This window comes from Protopterus annectens, chromosome 12.part0 (genome assembly GCF_019279795.1).
Source record: "Protopterus annectens isolate FY-2018-M chromosome 12.part0, PAN1.0, whole genome shotgun sequence".
NCBI lineage: Eukaryota > Metazoa > Chordata > Ceratodontiformes > Protopteridae > Protopterus > Protopterus annectens.
Genome location: NC_056746.1, coordinates 818,475,204 through 818,496,340, shown reverse-complemented (window position 1 = coordinate 818,496,340; position 21,137 = coordinate 818,475,204). Strand labels below are relative to the sequence as shown.

The window sequence follows — 21,137 nt, the reverse complement described above, 5'->3', positions numbered from 1 at the left end:
TTCTTGAAGTTTCATTCATTTTATTGTATTTTTCTGTTTATGGTAATTGGGGAAAATGTGTCATAATTTATTATAATAACCAAATTCAGTGGCACAATAAGGCAAATGCTGAAACATCTTACAAAAACTTATCAAAGGACAGTTAAAACTCAAGCCTGTTTAAACACTGTGTCTTCAATGCTATGCTGCACTGACAACTTTATGTAGAACATTTTTATTCCTCTGCTAGTACACCGAGTATGTCAAATGATTCTGATCTAATGGTATATATTGAGACTTACCTGATCTCTCCACACTATAGTGCAAAATCCTTCTCTGTTCCAAGCTTTACTGTACATTTGTAGCACATCTAGTTTACAACCGGCAAGCAAAATATGCATCAGAAATGTCCCTGGTTTGTAAATGTTACTACTTTTAACTGACTCCAAAAACTGACAAATCGCTTCTTAGTTCTGCATTGTTTTCAGTGCCCCATATTTAACACGTTCAAAACAGATTTCCAATGGGAGGGGGACCCTCCAAACCCTTGTTACTTACAGATACTATTTCTAAGATTGTTGTACTTATGAGTAACCTCTGATTTAGATCATATTTCTGCAAAAAAGCAGAAATAATAAAATGAAATGAAGCAGAAATGGCAAGATAATCCAAGCAGCCTGATCAAGTTTAGCCCAAAAAAGCTGCATGAAGTCATTGTGTGACCTTAAAACCTGTAATGTGAAAGGTGTGTTGGGGGGTGGGGGGGGCTGGTTCATTAGTGGCTGTATGACAGGTGCTGTGGTAGCGTTGTCGCCTTACAGTAAGACGTTGTCCTGTTCGATTCTCAGCTAGAGCGTCTTCTGTGTGGAGACATGCGTGAATGGGCCTACCTTCGTTTAAGGGGGGGGCAGGTTCATTAACGGCTGTATGACCGGTGCTGTGGTAGCGTTGTTGCCTTACAGTAAGACATTGTCCTGTTCGATTCTCAGCTAGAGCGTCTTCTGTGTGGAGACATGCGTGAATGGGCCTACCTTCGTTTAAGGTTGTGCATCAGGGCCGGCAACTCGGCACGTAAAAATCTAATGCCAATCATTAGCGGACCGGAGTTCCGCTGTGACGACTCCTAACCGGGAAAAGCTGAAAGATGCAACAACTTGACAGGCAGACATGGGTCATATTAAGATGAAATAGACCCTGGCAATTGAAACTGGTTCTTCAGTTGTGGAATGCCACTTTACTGTAGGGGAAGGTAGCACAGCTTGTGGGGGAGGTTAAAAAGTACCAGGCACATATAAGTGGTCTTGCCCATCTATATCTTCTCTGTTGTTGAGGTCCTTCTATCCATTTGTGGAGCTCACCTCCCAAAACCATCACTGGATTCTATAATGTTACAGTTTATATATGTGGTTGGGGGGGATCCCCAAAATGTGACTATGCTGCAGGAAGGAAAATCATGATTCTGTTGTGCATATGCAGAGAAAGGTTAAGGGAGAAACTGGTCAGCTATTTTTATGAAAAAACGGATATGACTCTTCATTGATAAGAAGAGAAAAGAGAAGACAGCATAACATGGGCATACATGAAAGTGAATAAAAAGGTCAGAAAGACAGTGGTATATGAGTGACAGAACACAATTTTGAATACATGTGATTAAGTACTATGAAAACACAGATAGTGATGGGAAAAGAACAGGTAACTCAGAATAATATGCAATTTTAAACTAGTGAAATAGGTAGTATAAATGTGAAAATGAAATGGGGACAGCTAAAATAGAATGGCTGCAACATACAGACCACCTAGCTAGACCTATCAATTTCATTCTGTCAACATAAAAGGAGGTTTGGATGCAAAAACTTGCATTAGTTAAGTATGATGTAACGAGGTGATGAAACTTTTGTACAATAAATAGCTAAAGGGCTATTTAAAATTAAGGAATATATGTCATATATAGAGGTTTATATTGCAAAAAAAATACAGATTTCCAGAGGATTATTATTCAGAACTTGTGTATATAATAACTGTATTATCATAAGTGATCATCAAAAGGTTGTAGGTATTACCTACACCTGACAAGAAGAATATATATCTGCTACTTATAACATTGTTTTAAACATAGTATGATGCTGTTGTTTGAGAGTTACTTGTTCACTCTGAGGTTCCCATGTTACTTTTACTAAAAGGTTGTTGCACTGCTTTGCCCTTGTCACCAGAGCAGTAGACCACTGATTGTGATAAGGACAAAGTAGTATAGCAAGTCAGTAACTTGACCTCCCTAGTATAATAGTCACATTACAGAGTTCTCACCTTCTGTTTGCCTGCTAATTGATTCTAAGCAGGTCAGTTAACCCGGCAGTGACCCTGGACTGGCACCTAAAAGAAGCTTGCACTTAAATGGGTTTACCAAAGCAAAGATTTCAATGCACTTTTTAGACATAAATCTGTTTGTGACACTAATAAAATATACATTTTTTTAGTTTTAGAACAAGTCATTCAAAATCCCAGAGTATTCCCTGGGAATATACACTAGAGAATATCATGAGTTATTATGGCAGTTGAGCCTGTATGCTAGTGAACGTCCAGGCTTGAATGATTCTGGTTCTATAAACAGTGTTTTAAAAATTACATGCTGCTAAATTATAAATGTATTGTCTTAATACTATTTTACTCATTTTGGTAAAGAATGTCTTCATTCATTATTTTAATTGGAGATCATGACATATTTAATAGGATATTTTTAACTTAGTTAATTCATTTCATCACTGGTTTTAATTGGTGGAATTATTATAGGATATAGATTGTCACAAGTAACTTAAGATTTTATAAATGTGCTGTCTGTATTTCTTTTTTAGTTCTGATGAAGTCCTTTCTTGACGAAAGTGCTTAACTGTGACATATAAGGTTACATTCATTTTCCCTGGTGATCGGTGTGGTTTCGTCAACGTTTTACTTGGTTTTAGTATATAGTTTGGCTGGCTAGCCCCATTTTCATTGGTTTTTAACACATCACAAATATATTAAGTTGATCATATTTAACAGAGAAGCATAAAGAACTGTTATAAAAATAGATTATATGGATAACACATGACAGAAAAAAATGTAAAAGAAATTCAGAAGTATATGAACAGTGACTTATAAATGTAACTGCAGAAGATGTTATAATGAAAGGATGGCTTGAGCAAAAAAAAATCATCAATAAAGAAAGAAATTCAGTCTTAGTTTTCTTTCAAGGAGGAAGTCATGTCAGGTATTTGATATTCAAAACTGACAAAATAATAGATCACAGTCAGTTGATGAAACACATGCTTGTCAGTAAACGTGGGTCACATCTGTAGATAGTAAACTGCAAATAAACAACAAGTGGTGTATTGTGCTGGCTAAGGATGTCAATTCAGACAGAACAAGTAGTACAGAAGGCTGCCACCTGCATTGTATAATACAACTGTCTAGAGGAAATGATGCTACCATAACCTGTTCTAGATCATACATGTAGCAGATTAGTCACAGATTTATTCTAGTTTGGAGAAGCCACGACACTCATATGTGGATTATTATTTGAAGTTCCCTAAAATAATCAGATTAACAGATATGATTACATTTATGACTAATGCAATAATGTATGTATCATCATGATAAAGAATATCTTATGTTTTCATATCTAATAAATGTTCACAATATACAAGAAAGAAATTCAGAAAATGTGTCAGTGAATGGGCAAGTCCACATTATTCATAGACTAATTGACAAGTGATGAGAGCTTTCCAAACCGTGAATAATCTGATGAAAAAGAGCTGTAGCAAAAACTATATAGACTGTTATCATGCAGTTGTAGAAGAAAGGAATACTCCAGTGCAGGGACACTGTCTCTCACCAGCTCAGCTGTTGAGGGATAGATGATTGAAAGAGCAGATCATCTGTATAACTGAGGCCTGAAAATGAGCATAAAGTGAAGGAAACAATGAAAGGAAATCAGCAGCCTGGCTCTATGGCACAGTGAATGGAGTCCTGACTGGGACACAGGTGACTGGAATTTGATTAGCCGTCCCAGCAGCAGAGGCATCAGGCAGGCTGGGAAAGGAATGAAAGTGCATGGCCAGCTTGCTTCATCTGGGGACTGAGTAGGATGATCAGACCCAGAGACACATACAGGGTGGTGTGAGACCAGGTGAAACCACCAAAAAATGCTTCAGGGAAGGGGCAAGGCTGCCTGAGCAAAAAAAAAAAAAAAAACCCTTTCAGAAGTGAGTGGTGCCCTTCACTGCTGCACATTGCATGTCCCCTCCTTGACACTTTCCTGGGTGCATGAGCAGTATAAGGCAGCATACATACATCTCTAAACCATCGCTAAATGGCTGTTTGAATGATGTCCCCACTCAGATTTCACCCCAGTGATGGTGAAGGAATGGGCAAGTAGGCCAGGAGGGGCTTGATGATAAATAGACACCAGGAGCAAAGAAACAAAAAAATGAAAATAAATTAGCAGATATAAAAATAGTACTATGATAGGATTTACAGAAGATGAGAAGACTAGAACCAGACTTACATGATGGCTACAAAGTAAGACTTCAAAAGCCATGTGGAGATACACATATTGGAAAATAGTTGAACCAAGAGCCTGTGTAGTCTATGGTGAAGACAGTGTAAGGTTTACAGACACAACTGCAGACAACTGTGCAAGACAAAAATGTCAAAACTGAATTTCCAGAAAGATGGGCAAAAAAGTGTCACAACATGTCCTGTTGCAAAAAAGGTGACTGAAAATTGTAATGATGATTAGTTGCAGAGAGAGACTCCTAAAGTTATATCTGCAAAGGAAGCTATTGTGCAGCAGGTACTGCCCCCAAAGCAAGACCAGATGTTGGAGTAAGTGTCATCTCAAATTTTCTAAATACAGCAGACTGTTACAGAAACCAGACAGATTTGTGAAATGTAATGGAGTTAAAATGACTCAAAGAACTGAAAGTGCATTCGTTTAAACACCTCTGTGATATTTTCTACTATTTAAAATATTTGTACAGAAATGAAGGGGAAGAATTACTGTTAATTTTGACTTGGCACCCAGAAATTCAGTGAGTAGCTATTCTGTTACCTTTGCACCTAAAAGCACAACTTATCATTTATAGCTGAATATCCTTTTTTATTGTCCAAATATGTTTGCTAGAAAATGTCAGACTTTTTTGAACCAAAACCTTGCATTGACAATTAACAGCAGTAGGCTTACATGTCCATTAATGTGCCAGGATGCCAAGCTATGTTCTACTCTCATTCCAGTAGATGTGAGTATACAGCTTCTGCTGAAAGTGGCTGAATGTAGCCCATATCCAGAATATTACATCAAAGTAAAATTTTATTTTATTTATTTAACGTTTTTTACTCTGATAGTCTGGATGGAATAACTAGCATGCCCATTTACAGAGAAGGCCTGGGCAGAAAAGCTCCACATTCAGTAACACTTTCACAGAGATGTATGTACAGGGCAAAGGTAAAAGTTGTAAGAGACAGCATCATGTGTGAGATAAAGCAAGGTTGAAAAGTACAGCATGCATTACAAGTTACATTTAGTTGATATGAACAGTTTAAGATAAAAATACTTATATTTAATAAATGTCCTGTTACGTAAATAGGGTAGAAGGAGGCCTGAGGTTTGCATTCTGAAAAAGTAAAGGGAGAGGCAGGATAAGTGTGATATTTTGGAAGTAACTTAGAGCTAGTCAGGAGTACGGTAGCAGAATAGCCAAGTCTGAGAGAGATAACTTCTTGTAGTAAAAATTTAAAACTAGATAAGTTAGGAATAAGTTTTATATGGAGAGGGATGGAATTCCATAACTGTGTGTCATACTTAGTGTGTTAATGGCAGAGCTTTTTGATTTAATGATCATAAGGAAAGACTGAGAACTAGATCATACTGTCTTGTTGGTAAGTAGTTTGCTAGAGTGTTTTGAAGTGCTGGACAGTTTTCTGGTGGATATAATAGGATATGAGCTGTGATTAACTGAGAATAAAAGAGGTGATTTGGCATTTCTAACCATGTCATCTTTTTAGTGAAAGACAATGATGAGACTATGATGGAAGGTTGGAGGCCAATTTTGAGATTTTATTGTAGCAGGAATCCAGCCACTGGAGATGCACAAGCCAGTGCATTTCTTTGTGCCGGTCCCAAGCCCAAATAAATGGGGAGGGTTATGACAGGAAGGGCATCTAGTGTAAAACTTCTGCCAAATGACATATGCGGATAACAGTACAGATTTCCATACTGGATCGGTCGAGGCCCGGGTTAACAACGACTGCCACCAGTACTGTTAGTCGACAGGGTGCTGGTTAAAATTGGGCTACTGTTGGCCGAAGGAAAAGAAGACGGGGAGGGCATGCCCAAAGGCAGAAGAGAGAGAAGGAAGGATAGGAGTGTGGTTGTGAGGGTAGGAACTTTGAATGTTGGCAGTATGACTGGTATAGGGAGAGAGCTAGCTGATATGATGGAGAGAAGGAAGGTTGATATATTGTGTGTGCAAGAGACCAGATGGAAGGGGAGTAAGGCCAGGTGTATCAGAGGTGGGTTCAAATTGTTCTATCATGGTGTGGATGGGAGGAGAAATGGGGTGGGGGGTTCTCCTGAAGGAACAGTATGCCAAGAATGTTTTGTAGGTAAAAGAGTTTCAAATAGAGTGTTGTTTATGAAGCTGGAAATCGATGAGTGATGATGAATGTTGTTGGTGCATATGCTCCACAAGTTGGGTGTGCGATGGATGAGAAAGAAAAATTTTGGAGTGTGTTGGATGAAGTGGTAATGAGTGCACCCAAGGGTGAGAGAGTGGTGATTGGAGTGGATTTCAATAGGCATGATGAGGAAGTGATGGGTAGGTATGGTGTTAAGGAGAAGAATGCAGAAGGGCAGATGGTAGTGGATGTGGCAAAAAGGATGGGCATGGCTGTGGTAAATACATATTTTAAGAAGACGGAGGAGCACAGGGTGACGTACAAGAGTGGAGGAAGATGCACACAGATGGATTATATCCTATGTAGGAGGGCCAGTCTGAAGGAGACTGGAGACTGTAAAGTGGTGGCAGGGGAAAGTGTAGTTAGGCAGCATAGGATGGTGGTCTGTAGGATGACGTTGGAGGAGGAGTGTGAGGGCAGTGCCAAGGATCAAATGGGGAAGTTGAAAAAAGGTGAATGTGAGGTGGAGTTCAGGGAAGAGTTAAGACAGGCAGTGGATGGCAGTGAAGAGTTACTGAATAGCTGGGTAACTACAACAGAGCTGGTAATGGAGACAGCTAGAAAGGTGCTTGGTGTGACATCTGGACAGAGCAAGGAGGACAAGGAGACATGGTGGTGGAACGAGGAAGTACACAAGAGTATACAGAGGAAGAGGTTGGCAAAGAAAAAGTGAGATTGTCAGAGAGAAGAAGAAAGTAGATAGGGGTATAAGGAGATGAGGCATATGTCAAAGAGAGAGGTGGCAAAGGTTAAAGTGTATGGAGACTTGTATAAAAGGCTGGACACTAAGGAGGGAGAAGAATGACCTGTACCGATTGGCTAGACAGAGGGACCGAGCTGAGAAAGAGGTGCAGCAGGTAAAGGTTTATTGTTAAGCAACACACTTCTGCTTTTCGTCCTGCTCCAATTGCAAAACTTCTTCAGACAAGTTAATCACAAACTACAATGCTTATAAATACATGTTAATCAAGCAATCAAATCTGTTAATTAAGTTAAGCTGCAAAGTAATAAATCAAGGAATAAATCAAGGAACAGTTTATCACTTTTGTGAAATTGTATAAAAACTCCAGCATACAAAAACATATAAAACCATATACTTCTCCTACTAAACATCTACTTTAAAATGTATATAAATGTGTGTATACTTTATTTCTAAATAACATCCTAAAGTTTTAAAAATAACAATTAAACATTAAAATTATTTTACAACTAAAATTCTCTATCTAGTTGTAGGTCAACCAGTAAAAGGCAGTAGTTGTACTATAGGCAGTAGTAAAAACTATCTAATTAGGCTCTTAAGCCTCAAAATACACTTAATCGATAAATAGTCATTGAGGCCAGGAAAACTACTTGCATCTAAGCGTAATTACCAAAATAACTCTAACTTTTCTAGTAGTAAGGAAGATGGATCTCCCCTCACATTAGCCGGCACCATGTCTATCTCTTTAAAACTAAACTCATATTCAGGAATGGTATCTATATGTTTGGCCAAGGCATTCTCGCATTTGTTTTTATTAATGCACTACTGATGTTCGTATACATGTTCCCTCAGCTTCCTATTGGTTTTCCTGACATAGAAAGCTGGGCAGTGGTTCCACTTGGCCAAATAAACTACCCCTTTGCTTTGACCATCAATTTTGTGGTTAATATTAAATTTGGTGTTCCCCACAATAAAGGAAGACCCCATGGTCATGTATTTACAAAATTTGCACATGTTGCATTTAAACATGCCTTTTCTAATCTTAAATGATTTATTGTCTCCTTCTAAAATGCCTTTTAGGTTCATACCCCTTCTAAACACAATTCTAGATTGATCTGCAAAACATCATCCTATTGAATTTTCATTAATGAGGAAATGCCAGTTTTTTAGTATTATAGGTCTAATACTACTAGCATCAACACTAAAGGTACAAATAAAATTGTGTTCAACTGGTGAATTTTCCAAGGTGGAGGTTGAAAATAGATGACTCTGACCTTGGCTCAAAATTGGTAGTTAAAAGCCAGTGTCCCTCTTAGATTGAACTTCATACGTCACCTCCAACATCAACCCAAGGGGATACCCTCTTTTAATGAACATGTTTTTTAATAAATCACATACCAACAAGAAGTCATCGTTTTTAGAGGCCATTCGTGCGGCTCTAACAAGTTGTCCTTTCATGACTGATTTCTTCTGTGACAAGGGATTACAACTTGAATAATGGAGAAAAGCATTAGAATAGGTCTTCCTAAAAATTCTGGAGACGTAACAGGCTTTACTATAATCTTTAGAAAGATCCACATCAAGATATGCTATCTTCTCAATACAAAAAGAAGATGTAAACTGTAGGAATGTAGTGGTGGAATTTAAATATGACAAGTCTACTGCCTGGGTAGAATCTCCTTCAAATAAAATAAATATGTCATCCAAAAAGCGTGTATAAAATGGATGCTTTTGGACGCAACAATACTATTGTTCAATAAGAAATGGTTCTCCCAGTATGCCATTACTAGGTTGGCGAAGCTGGCCCCACAAGGAGATCCCATTGCTACGCCAACCTTTTGGAGGTAGAATCTGTTGTCAAAAGTCACGAAATTGCAAGATAAAATAATATCGAGCAATTCACCCACCAAGTCCAATTCCTCACGTGTGGCTCCATTTTTCTGCATGGTTGCCAGGGCCCATTCCATACCTTCACTATGAGGGATTGAAGAATAGAGATCTTTAACATCCACTGTTAAAAACTTCCTTTCAGCATGAAAGGTCAAACTATTAATCTTATCAAAGAAAGACCAAGAATCTTTACAAATTTGGTCTTCCAACAGAAGATATTTTTTCATGTAAAAGTCCGCAACCTTTGCACAAGCAATATGTTATGCTATTTCTTGCATCCACTAAGGGACACATTGGGGGGGGTCTTGTAGGTTCTTGTGGATTTTAGGAATGCCAAAGAATATAGGTAACCTTGGAGCTGGCATCTTAAGATAGTTAAACATCTGAACATCGATCCGGGCTTCGATGAACATGTCATTGATGTACGAGTTAATTCTGTTATAAGCAATGTTAATCTCATTCCTGGATACCCCCACGTAAGAAGCTGTTGAAATAATCTTGGTCATTCTGTCCACATAGTCATCCTTATCTGTAATGGCCAAGCTTCCCCCTTTGTCAGGTTGCATGATCCTAACTGAGGCCTCCTGAAGAATTTTAAGCATACTTCTTTTGTATTGGGTGATGTTAGGTTTTGTAAAATTCACCTGAGGTCTCTGTTTTAAAGCACTACGAATGTCTAGTTGACAAATCTGCTCAAATAATAATAGAGCAGGATGAAGATGGGGGTTATGTACACTAGAAATACAAAAATCAGGTTTGGGGCTGTTATTATGACCCAACAATATTTTCAGATTCAAGCTCCTAACTCAAACCCGTGTTTGTCGAATAAACACACTAACTCTTTATGAAACAATGAACCTTCGGCAACCCCAGTCGGGTATTGCCATGACCTAAGCCCTTTTGGTATGATTTTTAAACGCAAATATTCCCAGAAGTAAGCAACCTCCAGTTGTAATTTTCTCAACTTGACCAGTTTCTGGTCAAGTTCCTGCAATTTAAAAGATAAATCAGTACCTGAAGGCTCCGAAGATTCTGGGTTGCTGTTTTGTGTGCAATCATCTAAAACAAACAGTATTTCTACCCGGTTCCCAAATGAAAAAAGCTCTTGTGTGCAAACACGGGTTTGAGTTATTAGAACTGTTATGTACACACTACCAGAATAACATTAATACGTTGATCCAGGAAACAACAGTGTTGGACAATTCTGTAAAATTAGATCAAGATTACTTACGTTACCAGTTTGATTACGAAAGAATTTATAACAGCATAGACCAATATATGATTAAGTTGAAAACCACTAAAGTTAAAAAACTAAACCGGGACGTTAAGGATTATAGGTAGGGGACTGCTTATCCCAAACCACCACCTTCCCAGGGGAATTATCTACTTGAGGCAAGAGTGCCACAAGAACCTGGGTGCAATACTTCCCCTGAGGGAGTGGAACTTTTGGAAGACAACAACAATGCAGCAACAGTTAATAACAATATAAGGAGAAGTGAATGTCTTTGTAATAGGAACAACAATAATTCACTGGGCGAATCACTTCACCATACTGTTGCAAATAATACAAATTTTCAGAACAGAGCCTTCAGTCACAGCCCTGCTCGGGACAGGAAACAGAACAGGAATCAGACAAAATGACTTTTCCAACACCGATGACCATTCCTAATGTGAACAGCAACTGCAGAGTGATTTTTAATTCTAGTAAAGATTTTAAAATTTTTAATTACTCTGACCTTGACATTGCACCCAAACTGGTGGATTTGTTATCTAAGGGTTTTAAGTTTGTTCCTACAGCCCGGGCAGATGTAGCCAGGACACTTATTGATCTTAAGAGTTTTGTTAGGAGCTTGAATTTGAAAATATTGTTGGGCCATAATAACGGCCCCAAACCTGATTTTTGTATTTCTAGTGTATATAACCCTCCTCTTAATCCTGCTCTATTATTATTTGAGCAGATTTGTGAACTAGACATTCATAGTGCTTTAAAACAGAGACATCAGGCAAATTTTACAAAACCTAACATCACCCAATACGAATGAAGTATGCTTAAAATTCTTCAGGAGGCCCCAGTTAGGATCATACAACCTGTCAAAGGGGGAGGCTTGGCCATTATGGATAAGGATGACTATGTGGACAGAATAATCAAGATTATTTCAACGGCTTCTTACGTGGAGGTATCCAGGAATGAGATGAACATTGCTTATAACAGAATTAACTCATACATCAATGACATGTTCATCAAAGCCCGGATCAATGTTCACATGTTTAACTATCTTAAGATGCCAGCTCCAAGGTTACCTATATTCGTTGGCATTCCTAAAATCCACAAGAACCTACAAGACCCCCCCCAATGCGTCCCTTAGTGGATGCAAGAAATAGCATAAAATATGCTTATGCAAAGGTTGCGGACTTTTACATGAAAAAATATCGTCTGTTGGAAGACCAAATTTTAAGATTCTTGGTCTTTCCTTGATAAGTTTAATAGTTTGACCTTTCATGCTGAAAGGAACTTTTTAACAGTGGATGTCAAAGATCTCTATTCTTCCGTCCCTCATAGTGAAGGTATGGAATGGGCCTTGGCAACCATGCAGAAAAATGGAGCCACACGTGAGGAATTGGACTTGGTGGATGAATTGCTCGATATTATTTTATCTTGCAATTTCGTGACTTTTGACAACAGATTCTACCTCCAAAAGGTTGGCATAGCGATGGGATCTCCTTGTGGGGCCAGCTTCGCCAACCTAGTAATGGCATACTGGGAGAACCATTTCTTATTGAACGATAGTATTGTTGTGTCCAAAAGCATCCATTTCTATACACGCTGTTTGGATAACATATTTATTTTATTTGAAGGAGATTCTACCCAGGCAGTAGACTTGTTGTCATATTTAAATTCCACCACTACATTTCTACAGTTTACATCTTCTTTTTGTATTGAGAAGATAGCATATCTTGATGTGAAACTTTCTAAAGATTATAGTAAAGCATGTTACGTCTCCAGAATTTTTAGGAAGGAGACCTATTCTAATGCCTTTCTCCATTATTCAAGTTGTCATCCCTTGTCACAGTAGAAATCAGTCGTGAAAGGACAACTTGTTAAGAGCCGCACAAATGGTCTCTAAAAATGATGACTTCTTGTTGGAATGTGATTTATTAAAAAACATGTTCATTAAAAGAGGGATCCCCTTGGATTGGTGTTGGAGGTGACGTATGAAGTTCAATCTAAGAGCGACACTGGCTTTTAACTACCAATTTTGAGCCAAGGTCAGAGTCCTCTATTTTTGACCTCCACCTTTAAAAGTCCACCTGTTGAACACAATTTTATTTGTACTTTTAGTGTTGATGCTAATAGTATTGGACCTATAATACTAAAAAAACTGGCATTTCCTCATTAATGAGAATTCAATAAGAGGAAGTTTCGCAGATCAACCTAGAATTGTGTTTAGAAGGGGTATGAACCTAAAAGGCATTTTAGAAGGAGACAATAATTCATTTAAGATTAGAAAAGGCATGTTTAAATGCAACATGTGCAAATTTTGTAAATACATGACCATGGGGTCTTCCTTTGTTGTGGGGAACACCAAATGTAATATTAACCACAAAATTGATTGTCAAAGCAAAGGGGTAGTTTATTTGGCCAAGTGTAACCACTGCCCAGCTTTCTATGTCGGGAAAACCGACAGGAAGCTGAGGGAACGTGTATACGAACATCAGTATTGCATTAATAAAAACAAATGCAAGAATGCCTTGGCCAAACATATAGATACATATCCTGAACATGAGTTTAGTTTTAAAGGGATAGACATGGTGCCGGCTAATGTGAGGGGAGGTCCATCTTCATTACTACTAGAAAAGTTAGAGTTATTTTGGCAATTACACTTAGATGCAAGTAGTTTTCCTGGCCTCAATGACTATTTATCGATTAAGTGTATTTTGAGGCTTAAGAGCCTAATTAGATAGTTTTTACTACTGCCTGTAGTACAACTACTACCTTTTACTGGTTGACCTACAACTAGATAGAGAATTTTAGTTGTAAAATAATTGTAAAATAATTTTAATGTTTAATTGTTATTTTTAAATCTTTAGGATTTTATTTAGAAATAAAGTATACATACATTTATATACATTTTAAAATAGATGTTTAGTAGGAGAAGTATAAACTTATTACATGGTTTTATATGTTTTTGTATGCTGGAGTTTTTATATAATTTCACAAAAGTGATAAACTGTTCCTTGATTTATTCCTTGATTTACTACTTTGCAGCTTAACTTAATTAACAGATTTGATTGCTTGATTAACAAGTATTTATAAGCATTGTAGTTTGTGATTAACTTGTCTGAAGAAGTTTTGTGATTGGAGCAGGACGAAAAGCAGAAGTGTGTTGCTTAACAATAAATCTTTGTATTTTATCCGGCTGAGTGGTGGCTTGTTTCATTGGACTTTATTCATTTGTTTTTAGTGTGTTGCTTAACAATAAATCTTTGTATTTTATCCGGCTGAGTGGTGGCTTGTTTCGTTGGACTTTATTCATTTGTTTTAAGTGTTTTTGGTTTTTTCGGTTTTGGAGCAGCAGGTAAAGGTGATAAAGGATAATGAGGGAAATGTACTTACAAGTGAGGAGACTGTGTTGAGCAGATGGAAAGAGTACTTTGAGGGGTTGATGAAAGAAGAGATTGAAAGAGAAAGATGATGTGGGGATTGTGAATCAGGAAGTGCAATGGATTAGCAAGGAAGAAGTAAGGACAGCTATGAAAAGGATGAAGAATGGAAAGGCTGTTGGTTCAGAAAAGAGGAAGGCCTAAGATAAGGTTTATGGATGTGGTGAGAGAGGACATGCAGGTGGTTGGTGTGACATAACAAGATGCAGAGGACATGAAGAAATGGAAACAGATGATCCACTGTGGCTAGGTTTACCACCTGTCCCACTTTGCGAGGGACAAGTCCCTCTTTGGGCAGTTGTGTTCTGACAAAAAAATATTAAAAATGGCAATTGTCCTGAGATTGTAGGACATAATTATGTCCCATATTTTATGTAATAGTTGCATAAAATAGTTATTTCTGTATCTAAAATACCTAAATGTTACAAGAAACAGAATAAGCAACTAAACTGCTACAAGAATAAGGTTTTATTTAGGCAAAAAAGTAAAGTTCTATCCTTTGTACTGACTGTGGGTATGTGTCGGCCTGTAAAATCTGATGTGTGTCCCGAAAATGTCCCACTTTGGCCATTTGAAAAGGTGGCAACCCTAACTGTGGCGACCCCTAACGGGAACAGCTGAAAGAAGAAGAAGATTGTAGCAGGAACGTAGTTTAAACATTAGGCTAGATTTAAGGTTAGTAAGTATGGAGAAACATACAAACGTCATGGTGGATAGTATGCAGTTGTTCTTGTGCTGTTTGTAGGATAGTTTTTGGTTCTATATAAAGCCTCTAGTTTTTGATTTTTTAATCACATGAGATATATGCTGGCTATCTATTATACACCTGGCAATTTGTTTTTTGATACTAGCTCTATGGAAGTATTCATTAGAGGTGATAGTAAAAGATTCTTTGAATTCATAGTTATTTTTAGGGGTTGAAGAGCAAGAGTTTTATTTTGTTAGGGTTTAGGAGGAGCTGAGTGTTAGGCATGTTTCAATGGAGGTGAAAGATTTTTGGTGTCATTTTGTAGAGAGGAAAGTGAAGGGGCTGAGCAGATGAATATAGAATCACCTGCGTATTGAATTACTAAGTCATCTTTGTAAGTCTTGCGCGGTGAGTTGTGGTATACCTATAGTTACAGGAAGGAAGGATGAATACATTTGTTGCCACTTGACTTCTTGTCTGTCAGAGAGGTAGTTGTAGAACCAGGATATTATAGAATGAGACAGGTATAATGGAGTTCAGTTAGTAGTTTTTGATAAGGAACAGTGTAAAAACCTCTGGGTGACTCTAAAAAAAATGGATGAAACAAAGTGGCCTTTATTTCTTTCCACGTTTATGTTGCTTGTAAAGCTCAGAAGGTCTGTTGTAGTATTTTGTTTAGGTCTAAAGCCATGCTTTGTATTTGTGATGATATCATTACAGATTAGAAAATTCATAATTTAGATAAGTATGCATCTTTCAAAGATCTTGGTCAATGGGAAAAGAATAGCAATTGGTCTATAGTTAGAGAAATCTAACTATATCTACCTATTGGTTATGAAGATTATTTAGGTGTGTGTGTGTGTGAAAAATATATGTGCATTTTTTTATATATTTTGTATTTTTAAAATGGTTTTATATATTGGCTGACAATTTGTCACATGACTTTTTAAGAAGTGGCTAGTGTATTTTGTTTGAATATTCTGATGAAATCCATCTGATATAATTGGGCAAAAGGGCTCAACTTGTATATTAAAGTCATAAATTTGTTTATAAAAATGGGATATCCAGTTTTTATTTTTGTATGAAAAGTGATCTTTGTGTGTAGACTGAGTGTTAACCTCATTTACTTTTGGTAACTTTATTGGTTAGGCTTCTTCCATTTGCATTTAGTAGCAGAATTCTGGAACTTCTATTTGTGAAGGTAGGGGAGAACAGAGTTTGGGTTGGCTGATATACTTTTATAGGACTGGTATAGAATGTTTAGTCTAAGGTTTGGGTGTTTGTCTCCACAGAGTAATAGTAAGCTAAATGTCTGATAGTATGAGGTGATCAGTTTTGTAAATATTTTATATTTTGAGAGTTCGTTATGGGTAAGGGAATTATTTAGAATAATTTTAATAGGGATATTTGTTGTTAAAGTAATATAAAAAATCTGTAGTAGAAGAGACTATATAATGGGAGTGGAATATTTCATGTGAGATGTTGTTAAAGACAGATGACTGAGAGTATTACATGTTGTTAGAATTTGTGAGAGTGATTTGGTAATGTGGTAGAACAGGATTTGTTTGTGTTCATAGAATCAAAGGATCATAGGAAGTTACTAGGCTATTGGCCCTGAGGCCCTTACAAACCTAGCCAAGAATTTAGCCCATGTTCTGACAAGTCAGCACCCAATGCCCCTGGCCAGCAGGGACACAGGTGGAATCCCAGGGGTGTATTTTCTATTCCCCATCCAGTTATCCAGGTTGTGCTTAAAAAGGGTTAATGAGGTACTCTGGTTGATGTGGAGAGGGAGTCTATTCCACAGAAGGGGGAGTCCCTCGGACACAAATTTGTCCCACCAATAAGTCCTATTGATGTCACAGACCAGATTGAGGTTGCACTTGTGGGTTACTCGAGTGGAGCTTGACTTGCAGATATGCAGCAGTCCCATCAAGGCAGGGTCTGAGATTGCTTTGTATGCCAGACAGAGGTCACCTCTAAGGAGTCTGTATGAGACTGAGTAGAGGGACAGTGCCTTTAGCCTATCTGTGTAGGGTAGATGTTTGAGGCCCTGGATTCTCTCTCCAGCTGCTGCATGTGCTTTGTGAGTTACATACCAAAAGTGGCATTGTACTCAATAATGGGTCTTATAAGGGAAGGATACAAGGATGTTATGACCTCCTTGTCCCTGAATGAGATACCCATACTAATGAGGTGGGTCATGTAGAAAGCTTTCTGTACAATGGAGGTAATATGGTGGTCAAAAGTCAGTTTGCTATCAACCTGGGTGTCCAAGTCCCTCACTACTGATTGCATGCTTAGGACCTTATTATTTGTGGGGCTGTCACTCTTCCCATAGGGGATGATGATGCATTTTTTTGGCATTCAGTTTAAGGCCGTGTTTCTGGCACTAGTCATTTGTTTGAGTGAGACGCTCTTGGAGGATGTCCACATCACTAAGTGAATTGATGACTATACTCAGCCTGCAGTCATCTGCAAATGTGGTCAGCCAAAGCCTACTGTTTTTGGCCTGCACCTCAGAAAAGTATATCCCAAACAACAGACACTCCAAGACCGATCCCTGGGGTACACTGCTCATTATGGGTCTACTGCTTAAGGTGGCTTCCCCTATTTTGACTAGGTGGGTTCTGTCAGTGAGCCAGTTTCCTACCCATCTGGTAACATATTTATTGATACCTAGTTGAGAAAGATTATGTATTATATCCAAGTGGGGAATAGTATCGAAGGCTTTGGCCAGGTCAAGGAAGGCGGTGTTGCACCATCTTTCCCTCATCCATGGCTTTGGTGACTGTCTCAAAGAAGTCAACCAGATTTAACAGGCATAAGCTCCCCTTGACGAAACCAGACTATGAGGGATCGAGTGTTTGGAGGTTGCCTATATCCTTGTTAATGAGGTCCATGATAATCTGCTCCATGGCCTTGCAGATCAGGCTAGTTAGGCTGATGGGTCTATAATTTCCTGGATTGGTTGGTGCTCCATATTTGTGCAAAGAGATGACAGTGGCTGTCCTCCACCTTGCTGGGATGAAGCCAATACTGAGGCTTTGGTTGAATAGGTGGCCTAATGGTGCTGCAAGTCCTGCCTGAGGTCATGTAGGATGCACCCTGGGATGTTATCAGGTTCCATGGAAGCTGTAATTTTTGCCTTTGAGAGGGAAGTGATGACTTGCTCCCTTGAGATAAGGGGGGGAGCAGGTGCTGGGGATGTCCTGATTTACTGATTGGGGGGGGGGGGGCAGAGAGCTGAAGTTTTCACTGAACCTGTCTGTCAGCAAATTGGCTATACCTACAGCTTTTGTGTTTGTGGTGTCCTTGATCACCATTTCTGAGCAGATAAGAGTGCTTCCTTTGAGATTGCAGACATATGTAAAGAAGGCCTTATGATTGTCTTTAGTAGATGTGGCCAGTTTGGACTCGAAGTTGGCTTTGGAGGATTTCACTAGTGCTCTTATTTGCTTGTTCAGGCTAAGGAGAGATTACTTCCAGTTTGGCACCTGCTCCTTCTTGGTCCTGGACAGCAATTTTTTTCCTTTTATTATAGAGTTTATTTATTGCGGATGTGCACCAGGCAGGTTTACTCTACCTTGAGGAGGAGGATTTTATCCTATCAGGTATTCCTGATTCCATGCAGCTATATAAATGTTTGTATAATACTTTGGTGTAATTTGGATATATGTGCCAGTTCCTATGGACAGGGAGGGTGCTGTGAATATGTTTATACCTTCCCTCAGCAGGTTGTAATCAGCTTTGGAGAAGGTTTTTTTGTTTGACCCTAGCTGTGTGTTTGTGTGTGGGGAGGATAGTGACGAAAGTGACCGCTTTGTGGTCGGATCTTACCAGGGAGGATGACACTGTAGGGATGCTGCAGTGGTTACTTATGTTGGTTAATACCAAGTCCAAGATATTTTCATCTCTTGTGGGGGTGTCGACCAGCTGGTCCAAGGCATTTGCACTGACAAAATCAAGGAATCTCTGAGCATTTGTGTTTTGGCATGAGTAGTTCTTCCAGTCTATGGATGGATAGTTAAAGTCACCCAGAATCAAGGTGAAGGGTTGAATCTTGATAGATTTGAAGAGGTCCAGATAGGTGGAGTGGGCATCTTGAGTCAAAGTTGGGGGCCTGTAGCTAGCTATAATTTGAACAGGGGTCTTGTCAATGGTTAACTGCATGTGGAGTGTCTCTTGTGCATCATACTGTCTGACCAGCCTGTAGGTGTGTATGTATTTTATATATATTGTAACTCCACCTCCTTTTGCTTTGCTGCCCACGGTTTGGAGTCTGAATGTATGATAGGATGAGTAACCTGGTATGGCTGGGGTATTCTCCACAGCTTTGAACCAGGTTTCTGTGACTGCACAAATGTCAACATCTTCCAGGATTAATAATGCTTGCAATGAGTGCATTTTCATGTTTAGACTAGACTAGAGGAAGAAGAAATAGAGTTAGAGTAATAAGAATATTGTTAAGTAATATGTTGGATAAAAGTGGGTAAGTTAGAAAGGGTGTGTGAGGGTGGATTTTGGATATGGGATGTGTAATGGTGGGAGTATGTTTAGCTCAAGGGAGACAGATGAATGGATGATAGAAAAGGAGAGGTGGAATTCACCAGCTAAGACAACATTTCTGTTACTGTATATAGGTGAAGCCTGCACTCTATGTACTATCAGGTGACATATTGCCCCTTATATTCTGCTGGAAAATCCAGTGTTTTAGAAAAAATAATTCTGTTGTCATTGTCTGGTAATATATCTGATTTGCATTTGGAAGCTATTTGACATCTCCTTACAAGGTCAGGTGACACTAATGTCTACAATGTATGTGTGGTAATTCCTCATTAGAACATAAGTAAAATCAGTTTAATTTAGTCAGCCAAGGTATTATTTCTTTTACTACATATAGAGTGAGACTTACATTTTATTTAATCTCTGTTGACAAAGCTTGGCAAGACTATTTTATTTATTTTACATTTGTTGACCGGGCTAGTCTAGCTGGATACATGTCCTTTTTCAGTAGAGGCCCGGGGAGATAAGCTCCAAGACATGGTCTAAATACAATAGTACGAGTTCAAACAACACAGAAAAAAAATATCAATATACTAATAAAAATAGCAACTTTAAAAAGGAAATAAAACTCATCAACAATGGTATTAAGTAATTAACAGTACAGAGTTTGTAACAGAATATATTATTGAGGAAAAAAATCATAAAACAGTGAAATTTCAAGTATGGAGACATATCAGGTTAGGTCATAGTTAAACAAAGGAAGTTAGGTGAGTAGTAATGTAGCAAAGGAGTTACTTAAGAAGAGAAAGTAAAAAGAGGATATAAAAAAAAGAAAAGGGGTAGATAAGAAAAGTATGATAAGATGGAAAAAAAAAAGTAGCAGAGGCTAGTAAGCACTGGATAAGTTAGATAAGTTAGTAGAGGTAGATGACTAGTCTGGTTTGGAACAGGGGCATAGCCAGTGAGTTTTGAGGAGAAGTTTAAGTCTATTTTTAAAGAGAGATAATGAGGTGAGTGAGGAGAGGTCACAAGGGAGAAGATTTCCAGGATTTACCTACAGAATTAGAGAAAAGGGAATCCCCAGCTCTGTTGTTAGGGTTAGTGGTGTGGACTAGTAGTTTTTGAGATGAGCGTAAGGACTTCAGATTTGTGTAGGGGTGATTAGGGTAGATAAACTTGGAGTATTAGAAGGTTTATAAAGGATGTTGTGGGCAAGGGTGAGTTGGTGAAATTTAATCAGGTGTTGTAGTTCTAACCATCCTAGCTGTTTTAGGTTAATGCAATGATGGGTTCTGAATGGGTTGCCTGTAGCAAATCGTGCTATGTTATTATAAGCCATTTCCAATTTGTTGAGGTTATTCTTGGAGAGATTAGTAAAAATGGGAGAGGCATAAAGGAGTGTAGAGATCAAGTGTGTGTGGGCAACTGTAATTTTAGCAGTGGGGGAAAGGAAGGGTTTTATTCTGTAGAGGGTACCGATTTTTTGATTAACAGTCTTTATGGTATTATTGATGTGGATGTCAAAGTTGAGATTATTGTCAATGGTGACACCGAGTAGTTTGGTGGTAGAGTCAGGAGATATAATAGTATCATTGGTAGATGTTACTGAGAATTGGAGAGGGGAGGACTTATGAGTAGGCGTGATGAGGAGAAGTTTGTTTTTTTTAGGGTTCAAGAGGAGGCAATGCTGAGAGAACCATTGTTCAACTATGTTGAATACTTTTTGGGTGAGAGCATGAAGGTCATGGGATGATGTAGCTGAACACAGTAGGGTTGAGTCATCAGCATATTGTATGCAGGTGGCTTGTGGGATAGCTAGATGAAGGTCATTAATAAATATAGAGAAAAGAAGAGGTCCAAGTATGGATCCCTGAGGGACTCCTAAGGTAACAGGTAGAAGGGTGGATAAAGTGTTTTGCCAAAGTACTGCTTGTTGTCTGTTGTCAAGGTAGGATTGGAACCATTTTATGGAAAGTGGGTCTAATGAGAGAGATTTCAGGA

The 21,137-nt window shown here is 38.4% G+C and overlaps 1 protein-coding gene across 1 annotated transcript in view; it reads right to left on the bottom strand.

Annotated features, from left to right (window-relative positions):
- Positions 1-486: 486 nt before the first annotated feature.
- LOC122816218 (serine/threonine-protein kinase 35-like) overlaps positions 487-21,137 on the bottom strand; it is a 95,479-nt gene continuing 74,828 nt past the window's right edge. The window contains exon 4 of the mRNA XM_044088965.1: positions 487-594. Coding sequence (XP_043944900.1) covers positions 487-594 — 108 coding nt within the window. The remainder of the gene's footprint in view (positions 595-21,137) is intronic.